The 15,886-nt window shown below is 45.8% G+C and overlaps 1 protein-coding gene across 4 annotated transcripts in view; it reads left to right on the top strand.

The window, feature by feature from the left end:
- The first annotated feature begins 7,760 nt into the window (after positions 1-7,760).
- The window catches only part of ehbp1 (EH domain binding protein 1), a 118,030-nt gene continuing 109,904 nt past the window's right edge, over positions 7,761-15,886 (top strand). For 3 of the 4 annotated variants that reach the window (XM_062400970.1, XM_062400971.1, XM_062400969.1), the window contains exons 1-2: positions 7,761-8,177; positions 8,720-9,190. In XM_062400970.1, coding sequence (XP_062256954.1) covers positions 9,087-9,190 — 104 coding nt within the window. In that variant the 5' untranslated portion in view covers positions 7,761-8,177; positions 8,720-9,086. The remainder of the gene's footprint in view (positions 8,178-8,719; positions 9,191-15,886) is intronic. The other variant, XM_062400972.1, reaches the window with a different exon arrangement.

The following is a 15,886-nucleotide window of genomic DNA, read 5'->3' as shown; positions in this document are numbered from 1 at the left end:
TAGTGTGTCTCAGTGTGTCTCAGTGTGTCTCTGTGTGTCTCAATGTGTCCCAGTGTGTCTCAGTGTGTCTCTGTGTGTCTCAATGTGTCCCAGTGTGTCTCTGTGTGTCTCAGTGTGTCTCAGTGTGTATCAATGTGTCCCAGTGTGTCCCAGTGTGTCTCAGTGTGTATCAGTGTGTGTCTCTGTGTGTCTCAGTGTGTCTCAGTGTGTCTCAGTGTGTCTCCGTGTGTCTCAGTGTGTCTCAGTGTGTCTCAGTGTGTCCCAGTGTGTCTCAATGTGTCCCAGTGTGTCTCAGTGTGTCCCAGTGTGTCTCAATGTGTCCCAGTGTGTCTCAGTGTGTCTCCGTGTGTCTCAATGTGTCCCAGTGTGTCTCAGTGTGTCTCTGTGTGTCTCAATGTGTCCCAGTGTGTCTCAGTGTGTATCAGTGTGTGTCTCTGTGTGTCTCAGTGCGTCTCAGTGTGTCTCAGTGTGTTTCTCAGTGTGTCTTAGTGTGTCTCTGTGTGTCTCCGTGTGTCTCAGTGTGTCTCAGTGTGTCTCAGTGGGTCTCAGTGTGTCTCTGTGTGTGAGTGCAGACGCAGCCAGACTTTCACGAAACATCCGCAGCTTCTTAGAGTTTGGAGGAGGAGGAGGTTTTCTCCAGCTGCATTAACAAGTCAGCGCTGGGTTATAAAATATCTTCTGAACCTTTTTTTTACTAACAATAATAATCATGAGCACGAACCGCTGAGTCATCATATTCATAATGAACTGAGGTCTTTACTAAATCATCACGGACTGGTGTAAGTGACCTAATCCAGCTGGAGAAGTGTTAGTGGATTAATCAATTAAGTGAATCAGGTTATTTAAAAAAACTGATTCACAGTTTAAGTCATTTTTCATAAAAAACTAAATAAAGATTCTAATCTGATAGGATCTGTTCCTTATCATTTTAGGAGATACTGTAATTTGTTAAAAAAAAAATATATGAATATTTAAAGATATAATATGTAACAGTGCTTCCCCGATTTCATTCAGTGTACCAGGAGGTTTATTTTAGCGTTATATCCTCACTACCTGAGACTTGACCTGAACAACCCACTGCTGCTGGTTTGTTCTTTGTTTGTTTGTTTGTTTATTTGAGCTGAGTCACTTGTTTGTCATCATCAGTGTCCGAGCAGGAACGTGATGTTTAACATCCTCACTGGAATAAATGGAAAGTGTCAGGATCAGTTTTCACCCTGAGCCTATAAACTCACAGAGACACTGCAGCTGACACGTTACACAACTGTTGTGAAAGGAGGAAACAGGGGATCTGCTCCGATCGGTTGGTTCATATCTTGTTTTGTTTGATTTGACTTTTATTTGCAGCGAACACATAGCGCCTGTTCTCCCAGTCCCTCGGCTAACCAGTATAAATGGACGTCTGCTCTGTGTCTGCTGGAGGAAGGATCTCCGGCTGACGCTGCACAGGCACCAGTCGCTCTTCATCTCTGTGTCGACAACACACAGAAAATACAAGATGTCTTCCTCTGTGAAATCTTCTCTGACAAACGAGCCCGAGGGAGAAGAAGAAGAAGAAGATTTAAAAACAAGAGACTCGTTTTCAGCTTGATTCAACAAGAGAGAGCTGAAATCAAACCAACACACACACACACACACAGCTGATTTGTGCGACTCTCCGGCTCCTCGGTTGTCGTGTTTTAAACCTCAGAGACTTAAATGAAGATCTGGATTCACTTGTGTCATAAAGCTGCTGCTGCTGCTGCTCCCTCCACATCGTTAGAGGTAAATGACAAATGGAGACAAGACGATAACCACATGAAAACTGCTGAGTCGCTGTGAGGAGCCTCTGTGCAGTGTTTACATCGAGGGGAAGCATGAAAAGTGGAAACAGGCCTCAGACCTCAGATCAGCAGAATATGTGCACAGATCTTGTTGGTGGTAATAAGGTGATTAACACATCTTCTTCCTTCATAGAAACAGCTACCAACCACATGGCCTGTTCACATCACATCACATGATTGTGTGTGACCATCCTCCTCCGTCAGTAAAGCTCTGAGCCGCGTGGCGTCGACCCCAGGTCTCCACATCTGGATGCACTTCTCAGATTGGCTCATAAAAGCTGATAACGTCAAGAGAGATTTGTCCGAGGTTTCAAACTGCAGCTCTGGTTTCTGCCTCCAACGAGTCGAGCTGACCTGTCACACGTGGAACAAGCTCCACTGAGAACACAGCGTCCTCAGGGGAGGAAATCACTTCAATTAAAGAGGAGGGATGAGAGAAGAAGCACAGATTGTTCTGTCCATCTGAAGATAGATGTTGGTAAGATAAGAAATACTGAGGTAGATATGATCCTTTATTCATCCTCCGTAGAGGCGAGTCACAAAAGACACATTAGGACGGATGAGGAGCAGCACAGAGAAGCAGAGGCTGAATCGATCTCTTGTTGATTCATCACCTCCAGCTCTGAACCCTCTAATGACTCTGTGCAGCCGCCCTGCTGCTAATTAACAGGCTGTTTAGAAAAGGCAGGAGGAAGTGTTGAGTCTGGAGGAGCTGAGGAGGAAGGAGCTCACGAGGAAGTCGTTTTGCACCCGGCTCGTGTGAAGCTGAGGCCCCCGAGGCCCCGGGACAATCGACCAGGGACTAATTTAGCCTTTGTTCAGGTCGTGTGACTGGAAGTGGAGAGATGTGTAACTGGAGAGCGACCAGTGAGCTGATCGTGAGTGACGCTTGTTCTCTAATGATCTCACAGCAGTGTGCTGATCTACTCGTCTCTCTCTCTCTCTCTCTCTCTCTCTCTCTCTCTCTCCTCTATCACGCAAAACAGATTTATACATTTGGTGGAAGGACGTCTCATGGGCCGAGAAAGAACACGTGGAATTTTGGCTTCTGGAACCTCTTTCTTTAACATTGTGCGATAGGACCTTTGTTTAACTTTTTCACTGATAAACCAGAGAATAATTTTTGGATATCAATTAAAAAAAAATGTGTGTTTTTAATTTGGGGCAGATCCAAAATACAAATCTGGATCTAAATGTGGTTTTATAAAGTGGGCCTCCCCTTTCAGTGGGTTAATGTTCATTTAGGTGTAAAAGAAATATAAGTGGTGAGCCAGGATGTTTTTTCACATTTTGTTAAACTGTGTATTATGACAAGTGAATCCTTCAGGTCATGTTAGGACTCTATAAGATTTCTACCATCAGAACTAGACCAACATGTTCTAGCTGTTAGGCCTTGGCTGTAGTCAGAAGGGGGGGTTGAATTGTTCATCGTGTACCTGATTTGTGCTCATTTATTGAATAGTGTGATTATCTTGAAGCAGAAGAAATTACTCACTTCATGTTCTTGAGGCTTCTCTTTCTGCAGACTCATTGCACCAAATGTTTTCGGCCGTGTTCAGCGTTTTGTCCCTTTTTGTTCTGTGGTATAAATAAAGTTCATTCAGACTGTGAGTCATTCAAATATAATTCTGATCCCCTGCACTCAGCAGATGATGGGATTTCAGACCATGACAGCTTGAGTCAACATTTATTCTGTAACCGTTGTGGAGCAACGCTCAGTGTACGTGTCGCTCTGCACTGTGCCGCTCTCTCAGTCAGCAGAAAGAGGCAATGGGATGTATTGGTTTTCACTATCAGCAGCCTGCAGGCCATATGTAGTGAGCTCCGTGTTTCTCCAGTGGTGAAGTGGTTCCTCCAACTACGTATCACTGCATTTCAGAGTCTACTGTGGTTGAATGTGGGTTTAATTCAACACAGGCGCTGATCTGATAACTGCCCAGAGGAGGGTAAACGGGTTATTTGCTCCTCAGCAGCAGCAGAACAGCTGAATTGAATCTGAGTTTCAGAAAGAAGCAGCAGAGCAAGGTGCTTTAATCACAGTGACTGTGGGGGGTGCCCGTCCAATCCCTGCAACAGACAGTCGTCTTCTACACTCACATCAATGTTCCATTCATCCCGGTTAGTTTGAAGTGTTTTATAATCATTTACGTTTCCTTCCACCTGATGAGAAATGACCTTTGTTTCCCGAGGCTCTTTTAGCAGCCGTCACAGAGCAGGTGTGAACTCGTTGCTTTCAGTAAATGCATCGACATATTTTTATGATTGCACCTGAATCCCTGACTCGCGTGCAGCTCGTCCTGCGGCTGTGATCCGGCTGTCGATGGAGACATTGATCTTTCTGCCTTGTTCCCTTTGACGGAAACGTAAGCAGCCAATTCTTACATTTAAGAACCTGGAGCCATCAACGATTTTCTTTTGATCGATAAATTCACTAATTGATGCAGGTTAAATACTTGTGTCAGTCTCACTGACCATTAGAACATAGATTATGTGTGAGATGGAAAGAGACCTGGATGTGCTACACTTAATAAAAGTGTTAAAAGGAGAAGGGAGGAAATGGCTTTTGAATTAAATTTGCATCGTCAATCTGGAGCCAAATCACACACTGTATAAATCAAATCCATATTTAACCCAGTTGTTTCCTGGATGGCAGTGATCCAACAGGAAGTTACCACGCTCCCCCGTCCATCTGCAGATCCACTCATCCACCCGTAAGTGGTGCGGCTTCCTGTAACTGCCGGGCCGATAGCATCAGACGCTCGGCCATGACTCAGGATGATGCAGTCTCAGAGCTAAAGATGCTAATCTGGCAAAGCGAGGCTCACGTTCCCACCGGGAGACGAGTCACAGCTGAAGTCAAATATATTATTAAGACCCGAGCTGCCCAGTCAAATTCATTCACCACAGAGAAACTGTTTTTAAAAACACAACATAGACAGAGACACATCCCCGGGTTGAAGCCAATGTCTTTCTGATCAACACACACACACACACACACACACACACACAGGCAGCGGTGAGTGAGTCGTTCAGCTATCTCTGCTCCACTGGAGAGGTTCACACTCACTTGGCTTGTATCTAAAGGACTCCGCTTTGTTAACAGCTCGCTTTAAGTGGTCGACCAACAGACGCCACAGACCCTGAACTCGAAGAGCTGAGATCCTGGAGGATGTGCTTTTCACTGGCTCTGGAGAAGAGTGAGTGGGTGAGAGGTTAATGGTGTGAAACTGGAGGATCGAGGAGCAGGTCATGAAGTAACTTGTGGAAACACGTGTCGAGAGTCACACTTTTCAACCATGCAACCTCACTGGTGAGCAGCAGAGACATAACTGCAGTAGATCAGGTGACCATTAATCCCAGTGTAGTCTGGACAGAGCCTCTCCCTCACTGTCGGCTGTCAGCGTTTGGTTTTCATTCATCGTTTCCTCTGGCTGGAGAAACGACTTGAAAACAGAATGTATTAGTCAAACAGGGCAGATCTCAGCTGGTGGGGCTGCTGCTCGTCTCTTCTGCAGCCTCGCTGTGTTTTGGGTTGAGAAGGCTGCATTTATAAGAGGATTCCCTGGTGCAGGATTAAAGTTGTTAAAGTGATTATGGGATGAAATTGCTTTTGATGATAACTTCTCTGTTTTCCCCCTGAATCCTTAAACCATTAGGCAGCAAAACAAATTGGAATAGAAAACTCATCGTTTGGCATCAGGGGGTGAGAATTAACATTTCTTTGTTTTCATGAATGCGATGTGTAAAAAGGAAGGGGGGGGGGGGTGCACACACACACACACACACAGTTCTCTACTTGACCTTTGCCACTCTCTCTCACTGTACCACTATAATACACCCTTTCATTCAGACAGACACACACCGGCAGGCCCCCCCCCCCCTGTGTTACGCATGAAATAAGGCCCTCGCTGACATGTGGGCAGACGCACAGAGCGTCATTTAGCAGGGGTCATTTGTCACATCAAAGCATTCCTTGACGCGCGGAGGGAGGCGCTCTGTAATCTGTCAGGGGGAAACGTAAACAGGCGACACGGAGCAGCCGGATCAGCAGGCCCCCCCCCCCCCCCCCCCCCGCTGTCAAATCAGCGCTGACCCTAAACCCCAAATTGTTCTCGGTAGAAATACGTTTGCTGGATGAAAGCTGATCTTAAATATTGTTTCCAGTCGTGACGGTGAGAGAGACGTGAAGCACACGACCAATAGTCTGTCAGTCCTCTGCAACCTGATCGGAAGGTGCATACTTCCAAAAGGAATTGTGTTTTATTGCTCAATATATCAAACTACAGAGACACCACTGTCTTATCTTTTAAGCCACACTGGGTTATGTGACAACAGGGCTGGAAAATTCAATACCCTTGCCTTTTTTACCCCCCTCATAAATCCAGAACAAATCCAGACCTCAAAGTAGATGTTTATTGTTCAGTGATACAGTTTCTTTTGGGCCTAAAGCTGTGGGTTCACTAACGGAGCAGATACGGTTCTCGGGTGGAGATTTATAGCGGAAGAGGTCAATAGAAACAACAGCTCAGTTATTGTATAACATTCTTATGATTAGACTTTAACTGGGCTTTTAAAGTATCTAGAAAAAAGAGAAAATTAGTTTATTACCCTGAGCAAAAAGGATATGAGGTCATTTTCATGTCGTTAAGATCATATCTGTTTTTGAGATTAAATTGATCCACATTTTATTGTCGTCTGTCCCTCTTCCCTGATCTCTATACTGGTCTCCTCCCGTCTGCCGGTTCTGCCTTTACAAGCCTGTGGTTTGAACAAGGGTGTGTGAAGGGAGTGAGTGTGAGTGTGTGTGTGTGTGTGTGTGTGTGTGTGGAGGAGCAATTGATTTCCGATGGATGGAAGGTGTTTGATTTCCTCTCAACATGTGAAAAAGACCCCGACACCCAGCATTACAAGGTTAACACTCACTTCTTAATGTGACAGGACCAGGAACTGGAAGTGTTGTCCTCATTAACACAAACCTGACAGACCAACACTTCACGGCACAGATTTTCTTGCTTATGCTCAAACACACCACAACACATTCCTTGTGTGTGTTTTCCTCTTCTGGAGCCGTGTTTGCATGTGGATCAGAGACGACATTCAGACTTAAAACACGGTGTAAATGCCTCATTTAGTTGAATCTCGACACTTGGATGACACCACAGGAGCAGAATGCATGTATTGGATTTGGCTGCAACTCTATTTACCCCTGAAACCCCAAAATCCTGTATGGACTCAACCACTCCCCCTTTCCTGCATCAGTATAGTTTGGAGTGGATAATGAGTGAATTTTTATTTTTGGGTGAACTATCCCTTCAAGCATGCTACTTATTACTAACTGATGCATGTTTTGGATTCTTGCTGCTGTAATATTGCAAATTTCCCCACTGTGGGACTAATAAAGGAGTATCTTATCTTATCTTTTATGTAAAGCACTTTCAAGATTTACCTTGTTTGTGAAATGTGTTGCACAATTAAACTCGCCCTCCAGGATTACATATCTTTTGACCGGTGTTGGATTTGCAGCTCCACCACCCAGAGCAGCCTCACGAACCAGTAACCGTCTGCTAGCGGGACCCACGTCCCACCAATGGCCGCGGATCGGGGGCGTTTCTCCGGCAGCCTCTCGGTCATCCAGGCGCTGGTGACTCTGATGGAGAGGCGAAGCCGAGTCAAGCTCCACGCGCACACATGCACCCAAACAGGAAGTAAATAGCTTAGCCGTCCAAATAAAGCACCGAATTGGGTTTTAAAGACAACGAAAACGTGGGTATTTGTCTCGAGAACATCAACTATAGATACGTGTTATTTTAATGAACGTTAAAAAGCACATGTGTGTTGGTGTGTTCACGTGTAGAGAAGCTAGTGCGGTTATTTAAAAAGCATCACTTTTATTGTGAAGGCTCCCAGCGGAACCGGTTTCTGGCTGCTGGCTAACTCGACGGGCTCCGGAGAGGCAGAGCGGTCAAACTCTCGGTAACTACCGCACTTTCTCCACCGCGGGACTCGCTGCCCGGGGCTGGAACACTTTCATTCCACTTCAGGGTCCGGGACACGCCGAGAGAAACCTCCCCTCCGACCGGGTCCTGGCTCCCGGGGGCTTTTCTCTGTCTCTTACCCGCAGAGCTCGAGCGTCAGCGGGGCGAAGCAACGGTTTCCACTCGCTCCGTGTTGTGATGGCTAGCCTCCGCTAGCAGGCTAGCTAGCTACATGGCTGGTGCTGGTGCTGGTGCCGCCGCGGAGAAGCCGATAATCACCTAGCTCGCCCGGCGGCTGCTTCGCCACAAACGCGTCGCCACCTCCGGACGTTCCCCGGTGGAGCCACGTAGCGGTCATTGTGCTGGGTGTTGCGGGAAGGTGAGTGTCACACGCCCGCCTACTTGTTAGAACTCGTTAGCCTCGCACCGAGTCGCCCCGGTTAGCGGAGCTCCGCGGCTCGGGCTATTCCCTGGATTCAGAGACATTCCACCCTGTATTTAAATCGGTGGCTCGTCTGTCTTGGGGTGTTGCCTCCCGGTTGTCTTGCTTTTGCATGGACCAATTCAAACAATTCACTTTATTGCGATGTCACCGGTTCTTTGTGACAGTTTCAGCGCGTAAAGACCCTTCATTATCCGGCACTTGAAGTTAGCATGCTCCGCGGGGTATAGCCTCCACCGGCACGCCGTGCTGGCAGCTCGAGTGGAGCCCTCATAGGGGTGTTGTTACACAAGTGCCCCTGTGTCGGTGCAGATAACCGGGGGTGGCTTCACATCTGCAGGGATACAGCCCGAGGTGAGGGAGGAGCTGTTACCCGGACAAAGCACCTCTGCACCGGGGGAATGTCCACTTGATGATCGGTGTAACGCAAAGGGGGGGCTCACACTTACTCTCCTGCTTTTTTCCACTTGGTTTTGCAGGTCGAGCACCGCAGGGAAGGATGATATCCACACCCAGAGGGTTCCTCAACGTGCCTCTCAACACCAGGGAGCGATTCTCTTCATAAAACAGCATGCACCTCGTCAGGTCGGACCTCCCTCGCCGCTGCAGAGATTCCTCCTCCCTGCGTTTGGATTCATCAGGCGCGTTTTAAAGACCCAAAACACTCAGGACTGGATGTGCAGCCTTATCTCTGTTCCCCCCCTCCCAGCTTATATCCGGTAAAACATTAACTGTGTGTCTGTGCGGGTTGGATATGCACAGATACATATAGTCGTCAGTGTGAACTAGCTCAAAGAAGGACGTCCAGGACGGGGATAGGTGCACAGGGAAGACCCACACAGAAACATGGCCTCTGTGTGGAAGAGACTGCAACGTGTGGGGAAGCATGCCTCCAAGTTCCAGTTTGTGGCTTCCTACCAGGAGCTGATGGTGGAGGGCACTAAGAAATGGTGAGTGTTTTTTTTGGGGGGGGGGAGAATAACTGGTGACCACAGTGAGTGCTGTCATTTAATCCCCATGCAAACTGTGTGTGTGTGTCTCTGTCTGTGCTGGAATGCCGAGCTGGTTCCTGGTGGCCATAACTCACACACTCGCACACACAGTCTCCTTGGTGTGCAGGCACGTCTGCATGTTGGGAGGGGCCAGGTCGCCTTGTAAAATTACTATGTGTTTTTTCTTCTTCTTCTGCTGTGCACCAGTGTTGAATTTGCTTAGTTTGAGTAAAGAGGCTGACTAGTAGAGAGATTTCCCTTCAACCTGAAGCTGACACGTCCTCTACACAAAGTCCAGGGATGCTTTGTGAATTGGATTTGGACTTAAATAAACTCTAAGTGGATTCGGAACATGTTGTTCTTTTAAATTGGGATCTGGCACTTCTTGAAATGTGCAGAAAGTTATATTACAGAACCTTGTTTACACATTCATTCACATCACAGCTACTGAAGTATGAGCAGCTGACTTGGGATAGGCCTTCACGTCAACTCACTTTCCTTTCATCTCCTACTCCCCATTGCAAATATCCTTTTTGTGGACGTTAGTTTCGTTGACCCTGACGTATGAAAGGTTAAATGTTGTAGAAAGCAGATGTCACTCCTCCCTCCTCTTCTCGTAAGAAATGAGCACAGCGTTAGAAATCACAGCAAACATCTACTCACGGACATAATCTACAATATCAACATACCCGTTATGATTTGTTTGTTCATGTTTCGCTTTAGTTAAGCAGCTTTTCCCGTGGTTACAATCTCTCTGGGTAAAAACAAGATTACTATAGTGACAATGACAGTCAGTGGAAAGGGGTGGACGAGCTATCGACTGTTATCAGAGGGGAAGATAGAGCGGAGAGAGGTCCTGCAGGTATGTGTCCTGTAATGAGTGCAAAGCATGGACTTGTAAAGGAGAGCTGTAGCCTGCGGCCATGGATTCCTCGAGCGGACTGCTGTAGGCGTAACTAATACAGCCCCACTGAGCTTCGACCTGGGACAGATGTTAACGTGTTGGAGAATGGAATGAGAAAAATGTACATCTCTTCCCAGAGCAAAGGGTGGGTGGGCGCCGAACACAGGGAGGAATATGCTTTGTTTTGAGATCCGAGCTGGGCTCTTCTATGTTTTTCAATGGGGGAAAAAATAAAGAAATGCAACTAGATATACAGACGTTTGTTTGTTTTAAATTTAATCATTATGCAGCAGAGTATTTTGGGAAAACAATGAATTATAAAGACACTTTTATCTCAACTAATCAAACCAAGGAAGTAAAAGCGCTCCAGTTTGATTTAAATCCCTCCTGGTTTCATTGTCTGTCACCGTTTCTTTTGTTATTAACGTACACGTGGTATTTAAATATCTTCTGTTGAGGGTTTTACATTCAGCGTGTGTCTGAGTGTGTGTTGCTTCAGGGTCTCTGCTCGGCTTCAAGTGAGTGTTTCTGTGTTCAAGTGCACGCCGCACTCAACGTGTGTGAGAAACCGTTGGCACGCCGTTTCTGCCTTCCTTGGAATTCATCGGTATGTTTTTGTTGCAATGGAAACTTTCCGTCTACACACACCGGGGATAGTCCCTCGAGCTCAAATGGATCTCAAATCCTGGAGACATCAGGAGGGATGTTTTTTAAAACCCACATCCCTTTTATTTAATTCATGGAATCAATAACAGGAAGAGAAACTCAACACTTATTCTGTGTCCATGTTTTTTTTACGGTGTGGGTGCTGTGAATGTTCATCGTGTGAAGTGTAGAAGCATTTACACACTTCACCGACACTCGGGCTCCGTGAAATAATCTCTAACGTGCAGATAATGTAGGAGAACACTCAGTAGTTAAGAGCTGTGTGTGTGTGTGTGTGTGTGTGTGAGATTCCCATGAATTAGGTGTGATCAGTCGCTTCACTCCTCGTAAGTGGACAGACTTTGAGATTGCATGAGTGTTTTCATCAGGTCAGAATTAATGTGTTGATGCTTGAATCTTCTTTGATGGCCTCACTTTGAAAACTGTGTGGTTGTGGTGACGTGTGAGCAGGCAACGAGGAAGCTTGGACGCTTGCAAACAATGACAGTCTCCAGCATTTGTTTCCTGATTGGATCTGATCAGTCACATCTCAGAGAAGGAGAAACGTTGAAAGCATTTACTGTCTGTAACAGTCCCACCATGATGTCTGTCAAAGAATTTAAATCTCATTACTCACATGTCCAGTGTACGTGAATGGTCATGTGAGTTTGGACGTGGATACAAAGCTAAAGATCTCATGAGGACGAATATTGTTTCAGTTTAAAGACGCTGCTGTAAAGATTAAACGTATAGGGGAGAGAGGACGAAGACACATTGTGCTGCTGCAGATCACTGACACCACGGAGCGTAGACCTGCCAGAGCAGATGATGCATGATGATGCACTGTTCTGAGAGCAGGCAGAATGTAGTCCCATCTGGGAATGTCACCTGCAGATGAAAGATGATGGGAGTTTATGGGCCCTGACACACCAGTCGACCGTCGGCCTTTGGGAAATGTCGGCCTGTCGTTAAGAACCTGTTGCCGACTGTTAATCATAGTTTTTATAGATTGAGGTATTTGTTCTTTTTGACCTTCATCATGTCGAGTTAGTGACAGTCAATCCATGCAAGAGAGTTTTCTGTCAACAAGGAAAACGTGATTGATTTCACCACTTGAGGGAGGCGTCACCTTATTTTATCATCTCTGCATTTTCCTCAACAAGCTGACAATCTTTTTCTCCTTGAGCAATTTGCTCACTATTATTATTTTAGTAATGAGACATGAGGTCAAGGACCGGGGGAGTTTCCTGTCATATTCTTTGTTTGTAAAGCAATTTTTGGGTCTTTATCTTTGGCCTAGTTGCTCCAGTCCACTCCTCCGGAGCAGAGGGAGTTAGCATTCCTCTCACACGCCCATTTCAGACTCCACAATCAGTTCTTACCAACCACTGAAACATTAATGAGTTCAGTGTTTGTGTTAGCCAGTGAAATGAAGCACCACTCACACTGCTGCAGCACTGCCCCTTTGAAATGTGATATTAACATCTTTGATGAACACTAATAACTTAATTTTGTGTAGATGTTTCTGCAGCAGTTTATTCAAATCATTGATCACTTACAGTCTTCAGGTGATTTTCCAAACCTATTGTATATTTGTGATGCTGCAGTTTCCTCATGTGCTCTGTGTTTTGGAGTCATCTGCACAAACATGTCAACTATTACAGACACTTGGCTTTTTTGTCGTCTTCCTGGCGTTGTTGTGAGTTGTAAGCCTGTCTTGTGATCATGTGTCCCCGTCCTGGTATCAGTGCTGGTAACGTTAGATGAGAGCTGTGACACACACAAACATCACTATGATAAAATATCCTGGTCTGAGAATAACTAATCATAATTAATGTTGATGATGAGTAGGAGGTTCAGACGAGAGGTTTTCACTTGCTCTTGAATGCACCAGAACTTTGCTTCTGCACAAACTGTGAAACCTTTTTATATTCCCTGCAGTTTTTCTTGTTTCAGTTATTGTTTTGATGCAGTTGTGTTACACACGCATGTTGGCTAATTATGACCCTGCGTGCTGGCCTAGATGGGAGCAGGGTTGTCTTGTCTTATTCGTCTCTGTCTGTGTACAAAACAAATGGCAACATGGACTGACTTTCATCAAACATGGTGGGAATCTTCCTTCGGAGTCTCCAGATGATTGACTTTTTTAACGGGCTTTTTCTTATGTGTTAGAGGCTGGTGAGTCTGACTGTGACGGAGAGACCAATGGGTTTGTGTGGAGAAGGATTTGTCATAATGAAACTGTAGTGGCCTGCTCCGTTGACGCTTCTCATTGCTTTACTATTGATGTTATAAACTTGGCTATATCATCATAATTTATACAAGATTCTGACCAGAGTGGCTTGTTCACATCCTCAGTTACAAAACAATACTTGTGATTTTGATGAGGGACACTTTTCTATAAAGTGGGTTCACACCCAACAGTGATGAACGACTCACCATGTATGAGTGTGACCCCTGTTGTCCTCCCGGTTACTGTCTCCTGAGGCTGCTGCCTTCCAGAAAGAATGCGTTATTAGTCAACGTATCTGATACGATACAGTTTGTCAAACAACATCAAAAGTCCACGACGGACATTCCTGCTGACAGATGTGTTGACACACGTGGCGAGGATATGCTGGTTACACACTGGAAACACCACTGAGGTGCGCTTGATTCCTTGGTAATTCAATCTGGTTTCATGGAAGCGTGACTAAGCGAGACTTCTTCCCTCACTGCCACATGGAAAGACGAGGACGCTTCAAGAGGAAGAGGTTTTCAAAGAATGATAGCACGCTGATACATGCGCACACAACTTACTCATTTCATTGGGATTCATATTCACACTCGTAAACACTTTCATCAGACCCACAGACACAAGCAGATCCTTCGAGGTGTGGGGCCCTGCAGCATCGGAACTGATTTTGTTGAGTGTTATTGCGTCACTGCAACATGTGATAGACGTGTCCTACATTATCAGCCCCAGTTGTTTATTCATTATACACCTAGCAACCTTATTTCCATTCACCTTGTGATCCTGAATCAATGAGAATTTTGCACTTGCAGTGTTCCAAGGAGCAGCGGACAAAGGATTGCAAGGTTCACCCTTGATTCCCTCCTCCGCCAGTAGTTGTGCATTAACCAGTAGGATCCCTTCTCTGTGTCGTGTGTCTGCAGGGGACATTTTTTATATTCGATGGAAAACCACTGCACCACCGGCATCACATCTACCCCGAGCACCTTTCTCTGCGTGATGCTCTTTCTGTATGTCGATATGTTCAGATCTAATAAGTCGGTCGAGCTCTCATTAACGCTGTCAGTTGACTAATGCCTCACTTTCACTGTGAACGTGACCGGCATGTGTCAGGCTGTGACATGTTGTCTTCTGTTGAGCATGTGTGCGTTATGGCACACGTCCATCATGTCTCTGCCAGAGGGACGTCTTCCTGCCAACTCGCCTGACGTGGCTCTCCATTCTATTCAGATTCGAAAGAAATGACACATTCCTGAGTAAGTTTGGCACCAGGAGATGATTCCACTGCCAGGTGATAGTACGGAGCGGTACTACGTGTTGTGTGGATGTTCTGGATCAGAGAACTTAGATTATCACTGCAGAACCTTTTCATAGAGAATAATGAAAACAACACTATTCCTCCGAGTTAAGTGTTTTCATTGCTGAAGTCCTGTTAGTATGTTGTTCATGTGTTTGTGGTTAACGGAGCTGATGCTCCTCACATGCCAGAAGCAGGGCCAGCTCGGTTCACTTCAGTCGATACCAGAGTTGTTCAACTGTTAACCTCTGATGGTTGTTTTGTCCCCTTCCTGCTCTTCATCTCCCCTCCTGTGATTCTGTAATTGTTTTCTTGCACCAAGCCCACGGCTGTCATCAGGGGCAGCTTCCATGCTATCATCAAGGCTCCTCTTTCAATTTTCTTCTGTTGTTCTCTGTGCTCCCCCATAACCTTTCTATCCCCTCTTTCCCTTTTGTTTCCTCCTCTCCTTATTACTCTTTTATCTTTACCTCCCCTCACTTCGCTCTCCTGTTCCTCCTTGCGATGATGTTCCTCTAACTGCTTTGCAGTGGAATCCACCCACGTGTAATGTTCTGTGCAGCAGTTATGGGCCCAAACGGGTATTTACTCACCCGCCTTCACAGACACCAAGAGAAATGACACATGGCAGGGTTGTGAAGCAGTCAATGGGCTGTTAAATGTGATGAAATCTCTGCTGTGTGTCTGCCTCTGTGCTGCCAGTCAGAGCAACGCGCCCTGGAGACTGCTCATCATTCATCAGCCTGCAGATGCTTCAGCATCACTGTGCATTCTGTGTGTCTCTCAGGAAGTGAAGTGAAACACTGCAGGTTTAATGTGTTACATCTTAAAAGATGTGGTGCACATGGAATCTTCTCTTTGAAGACAAACTGTTTGAGGTTCCATGTTTCTATAAAATTCACTAAAAACATCTATGTCCACACCAGCATTTTAGCTTAGACTCTTTAATAATTCACGTCCTTGCTAGCGCACCTAAAAGTGCATATCAGGTGACCATTCACGTGCACGCAGGTGGAAACAGGGAGCAGAGTCTATAATCTGCAGTGGACAGTTTATAAGAAACAATAATGGTGAAAAGTAAAACAAGAGATATTGTTTCTTGGATTGACAACAAGAAGGAACTGTTGCTGACAGCAAGTGTTAACAATGCTCAGAACCAAGTGCGACTAAGTCATTGTTTCTTAACATCTCATTTTCTGCACGTCTACTACAACACAGCTCCAAAGTTCTCAAACTAAAGAGGGGTCGAAAGCATCACCGGTCTTCTCTGATGGAGGAACTCAAAAACTCAGGGGTAGCATAGACGCTAGGTGACGCAGCAGTGATACATAGAGTTCCACGCCCCTTCTGGCAAGAGCAACACAAACACCTATTCACCACAGTCCTGTGGGATCCCACAGTCATGTCACCAATCCTCCTGGAGATGCTCTCAGCCACAAGCAGGAACTTAAGATTAGCTGCAGCCTCATTGAATAAAAACAAAGAAACAGGAAAAGAACAAAAACATAATGCAGAGAGCATTTTGATCTGCCAGCTAACATGACCTGCACCTATAGCAATGATTCATATTTTATA

Source organism: Platichthys flesus, chromosome 12, assembly GCF_949316205.1.
Source record: "Platichthys flesus chromosome 12, fPlaFle2.1, whole genome shotgun sequence".
NCBI classification, from domain to species: domain Eukaryota; kingdom Metazoa; phylum Chordata; class Actinopteri; order Pleuronectiformes; family Pleuronectidae; genus Platichthys; species Platichthys flesus.
The sequence above is the reverse complement of the archived record's forward strand: the minus strand, read 5'-3'. Positions and strand labels throughout refer to the sequence as shown.